At 44.6% G+C, this 5,469-nt stretch overlaps 1 protein-coding gene across 1 annotated transcript; it reads left to right on the plus strand.

The window, feature by feature from the left end:
• The first annotated feature begins 570 nt into the window (after positions 1-570).
• LOC109763747 (putative F-box protein At2g33200) lies at positions 571-3,641 on the plus strand. Its single transcript, XM_040394648.1, has 2 exons — positions 571-722; positions 1,892-3,641. The coding sequence occupies exon 2, from the start codon at positions 1,898-1,900 to the stop codon at positions 3,062-3,064; it is 1,167 nt and encodes a 388-aa protein (XP_040250582.1). The 5' UTR covers positions 571-722; positions 1,892-1,897; the 3' UTR covers positions 3,065-3,641.
• Positions 3,642-5,469: the final 1,828 nt, after the last annotated feature.

Genomic DNA, 5,469 nt, shown 5'->3' on the forward strand with positions numbered 1-5,469 from the left:
ACAATGATTCGATCCCTGGTCTGCAAGCAGTTCGATCGGTGCTTCTACTTGAGGCTTTTTCGAGCCTTTTTTTTCCTGTTTTTCCTTTTGTTTCTTTTATTTTTTATTCTTTCTTGCATTTTGTTTCTTCATCTTTGGTTTTTTGCCTTTTGTTTATTCTCTATTTTTCTTTGGTTTTCTGTTTTCTTCTCCATTTTTTTCTTTTGTTTTCACTCTACATTTTTGTGTCAAAAAAATTAGTACACGATCAATATTTTTGGTTTACATGTTTAACATTGTCCAAACGCTTATTCAACATTTTTCAAATATTTTTTCAACATTTTAGTACTTATTAACATTTTTAAAATACTTGTTCAACATTTTTCAAATGTGTTTTTGAAAAGTATTTTTTGTATATATATGTAGAATATTTTAAAGTATAAAGAAAAGTGCAAAAGTAAAGGAAAAAACAAGAACAGAAAAAAGGAAAGAAAAAGGCCGCGGCCTCCTGCGCGGCTGGGCCGACCCATCTGGCTCCCCACAACGCGCGGCTTTGCCCCTGTGCTCCCTAAAAAGCGAGACATAGGGGCGCCCCTAAAAAACCCCAAACTCTCAGCCAGGTCCCAATCCCTACCTCACCGCCGATGTGCGCCTCGCCGGAGATTCCCAAGCCCCGGGCGCTTCCTGCCGCCGAATAGATTCCCTCGCAGGCGAGGCCACTAGGAGGGCCTCAGGAGTAAGCTGTAAGCCCTAGCTCCTTGGATCCTCTACCTGCTTGCCATTTCTTGTCAGGGGTTAATTTGGTTGGCTGGGCGGATCGACGCTGTACCTGCCCAACGTTGTCTCCTCCAGTAGATCCATGCTTGGAGATGGAAATTTTACCTGTTGTAGACCACAAATGCTTAGGAATATGTGCCTCCGATGAGCACCGTCGTAAGTTTCGCCGTGCCCCGGAAACAAATGGTAGTATCTCTTTTGCAGATTTCCACTTAATTTGCCTAACCAAATTACTATTTCCTTTTTTTTTGCGGGTGAAATTGCAATTTCTTTTCGTTTGGTAGATTTATTACACCTAAGAAATCATGTTTAGTGATATGTAGTACTTGTTTGAGACGTACACCAGTCACTGTTTCAGCATGGCACCCCTCTTTTTCAAATTGCTATTTACCTGACCGACATTTGTTTTTCGGTTGATCTACACTTGCTAACGGAGTCTTGATCTGATGTAAAGTAAAATATATTCAGTGATCTAATTTGCTCCTAATGGAATGGGCAACCATTTCTTCGGTTTCAGCCTTTACTTGAATAAGATGGTATTTCTTTTTCTCTACATATTTTACTTGACAGAATGCCTTCCTCTGCTTTTTATTCTATACACAAAACGAAAATGTAATGTGTGCTGTAACTGGGTCATTAACACTGGGACATTGTACTTAGAAATTGGAAACAAGATTCCTCCAAAATTGGTATGCTCAGGCTGCTGCTGTTGGCGTTTCTAGTTAGAGGAAAAGGAATCAGAGGATTATCTTTTGTGTCAGTCATCCACCTCATTATCAGGAAAAATAGTGGTTAGTATACTGTCTAATCTTAGTTGCAGACTTGCAGTTACGACTTACGATGACAAGTAAATGGTGCTTAGTGTACTCTCTACTGCAGCCGTTATTACCAAGTGCAAGAAGCATAAGTGTGTAGTGCAAGGCTAGCATGGGGAATGTAATTTTGCTAGTTTATTTTTGTGTGATGGATTTATGGTTCCCCTGCATCTTATATTTTGATAATAGCCTGAACTTCTTCAGCTTTCTAATAAAATTGAGCTGATGACCTTTGGTCTTAGAATGGTGCAAGAAGCATATGTATTGCTAGTTGCAGTTCTTGCTCTGTTTAATCACGAACCCTATGTCTTCTCTTGCAGACTTGTATGATGGAGGCTGCAATGTATCGCTATTGGTCAGATCTTCAGCCGGAACTCCTGGGCCTTGTTCTCAAGCACCTCCCCTCCCTGTCTGACCGTGTTCGTCTAAGAGCAGTCTGTCGCACCTGGCGCTCTAATAGTATGTTGCAGCCGCTTCCTCTGCCATTCCCGTGGCTCACCCTCCCAGACGGTACTTTCCTCAGCATTCCAGGCAGTGAAATTCACCGCATACCTGTACCAGAAGGTGCTTGTTGCCAAGGTTCCATTGACAACTGGCTATTCCTCATTGACAATGGTAATGTGTGCTCATTGATGAATCCTTTCTCCAAGACCGCACTAGAGCTTCCTAATCTAGTGGCTGTTTGGGAGCGTGAGATACGTTACCACTCTGACCGTAAACCGATTTTCTATAAGTTGGTGGTGCCCTCTCCCCTGGACTCATCACCTCATTCCCCTGTCGTTGCACTAATCATGGACGATGGTTGTTTCCATACACTCTGTATTAGCCAGCCACCGATTGCCACTGCCTCGCTCAGAGATAATAAGGATCCACGACTGTTCCTTAGTGATGTCGTATTCTTCAATGGGAAGTTGTACGCATGGGGTTGCTTCGGCCAGCTTTTCATCGTCGATTTGGACAACGACTGTGCCATTTCATCCATCAGCTGCATAATTGACTCTTTGGGTGATATAGGTGGAACACCGCAACATTTGTCCATAGCAGAGGAGTACATGGTAAAACGGTATCTCGTTGAATGTGGGGCTAAACTGTTGCTGGTGGCAAGATGGTTTCGATGCACGCCACGTTCCACAAGCTACGATGTCTTTGAACATAAACGTACTGCCGCATTTCAGGTCTTTGAGGCAGACTTGCAATCGAGCCCTGGTCGATGGAGAAAGGGCAGTGAGTTGGGTGGCCATGCACTCTTTCTTGGCCAACATGGCTCCAAGTGCCTGCCTGCTGTGGAATGCAGTGGATACAATGAGGATTGCATCTACTTCATGTGTGACTATGTCTGGCCCACCTCTTCTGCAAATCCTCTTTGCGACTCTGGTGTGTACAGCATGAGGGATGGCACAATCACGCCGTTGATGTCAGAGGCAGCAGCAGCACCGCTGCAGCGTGTTGGACAGTGGCGGCCCACATGGTTCTTCCCTCCTCAAGCTGTGTGATCAACCCACCAGGTTTTCATCTCTTCTGTTGCGTTGGAGGTTCTCAGCACATATATGCCTCCCTTGTTCTGCTGAAGCTCTGTCATCCCACCCTGCCTGGATGCTTCTCATGACTTTTACCATAGCAATCTGCTACTGTGTTATCTTTATTGCCATGATTGTGTACACATCAAAAGTCTTATGGATGATCTTATATGGGATGTGTATTCGAATGCGCAGTCTTCATGATAGCAACTTGTGAGCTTGTGTCATGTACTTGAACAAACTTTTTCTTTTTGCCCTGAAGCTGAAACAAACTTGGGAGGCCCATTAGCCCTGAATCAGGATCACTGTGATACCAAGTTTTGCTCTGAACTATCATCATCCTGCAACTGAGATAAATAAATCAGGATCGTGCACACAAGTGGTCAAATTGTCTGCTTAAGAAGTGAAGGTTGAATTTTGGTCTCAGATAATCAACTTTCTGATCCTATTATTTCTTTTATAAATTGTATGAGTGAAGAGATTGTGAAGTTTGACTGCATACATTTTGGGAAAACATTTATGATTAGACGAAATATAGCAGCGTGTTTTTCTAGGGGTGCAAACTAGTTGTATAAAACGAGCGAGTCCAATTTGACTCGAGCTGCAGAGTATGTTTATACCCAGCTTTTAAAATCTTGAGATGCTTTAGCTAGAAAAGGACTTAAAACATCTCAATAGTGTTGACAATGTGATTGCCTACAAATCTGGCGATTATTTGAGTTTCCATGTTAAACACTAAAAAAGTCTAATTTATGTTAATAGGTGATGATTTTTTATTCCAAACATAGGATGTAAAAATATTGTAAATTTTGTTCTATTTATTACTCCATATAATAACATGCTAAAATGGTACCCTAAAAAAAGTACTAATTTTTTCAGCTGGGCTGTATCGATGGAGGAGTTGAGGTCCCTTTTTCAGCTGGGCCGTGAGGCTTCGTTGGTCTGGGTGGGCCAGTATAATTCGGCCAGGCTTCGGTACACGGAGTCACGGGCGACTTAGTCAGGAAAGATCGATCGATGTCTCAAAAAAAAGGAAAGATCGATCGATCGTGCTTGCCTTAAAAAAAAGGAAAACGCTCGATGTCAACTGGCTGAAAAGAAACTTCGCATCCGCCTCCTTCGTGTGCAACACGTGTCCATGTGGGCCTGATGCACGTCTCCACCTTCCCCCGATTTCTGAACCAACGCCCAACTTTTCTGCTACTCTATTCTCTCGCATCTCTTCTCTCATGGTGCAGAGTAGACGGGGGCGTTGGAAGCTGGGCGCCGCTGCCGCTCACACCGGCCAGCCGGTCGCCCCGCCGCTCAGATCTCTCCTGTCCTGGGCGCCGGATCTGGCCCGAGCTCGCTGGGAAAGCAGTCGGAGGCGAAGGACTCGACGACGGCTGCACGGTTCCTGTGAAGAGGAGAGAGAGAGAGAGAGAGAGAGAGAGAGAGAGAGAGAGAGAGAGAGAGAGGTGGGTCATGGGAGAGGAGCGGCATGGCGAGTTGGAGCAGAGAAAGGGAGGAAGGAGGCGCCGGAGAAAGGGCTCGCAGGTGGGCAGCGGGATCACCGGGCGATGCAGAAGCTTCGGGCGCGAGCTCCCCTGGTGTTGCGGCGCAGCGCACGGCCTCTTCGTCGGCGTTGTCGATGTCGGGGGAGCCCTCGTTGATGGATCCCTCCCAGCCCTGCGTGGCGTGTTTATGGGCCGGCGGCAGGCTATTGCCATCCACAGTGAGGCATTTGGGGGTTAAGCACCGTTCGTAGATGCTTTTGCAACACCATCAATGTTTCTGAAACATAGGTCTTGTTGCAATAGTCAACAATTAATGTTTCTAAAACAAAGCTCTTGTTGCAAAGAGGGATCATGCACGGAGAGATTTGCAACATCATCAATGTTTCTGAAACAAAGCTCTTGTTGCAGTAGTCACCGATATGTTACCGAAACAAAGCTCTTGTTTCAATAGTCACCAACGTGCTTATGAAACAAAGCTCTTGTTGTAATAGTCACCGACGTGTTTCTGAAACAAAGCTCTTGTTTCAATAGTCAATACTTTTGTTGTAAAGAGCGATCATACGGTGAGCAATCTAGATCGGACGGCTCGCGAGGCAGCGGATCTTTTGAAAAGATCCACCGGCCGACGCATAGCACTCCCCCAAAACTTAAAAAAAGAGGAGTTTCTAAAAAAAGAGGAAGACTAAAAAAAGCCTAAAAAGGGAATAATCGATCGCGCGTGACGATTGTTGTAAGGGCTTGACGAAAAGAAGCTGCATGGGGCCGTGATAGGAGAGATTATCTATGCAAAAACGTCTTAAGAGGGAGAGAGTATTTATGCACAATCATTTTGTTATTGTGAATAAATACAAAAATGTCCATTCAATCCAATTTAATTGCAGCTGC

The sequence above is a fragment of the Aegilops tauschii genome, chromosome 7 (genome assembly GCF_002575655.3).
Source record: "Aegilops tauschii subsp. strangulata cultivar AL8/78 chromosome 7, Aet v6.0, whole genome shotgun sequence".
Taxonomy (NCBI): domain Eukaryota; kingdom Viridiplantae; phylum Streptophyta; class Magnoliopsida; order Poales; family Poaceae; genus Aegilops; species Aegilops tauschii.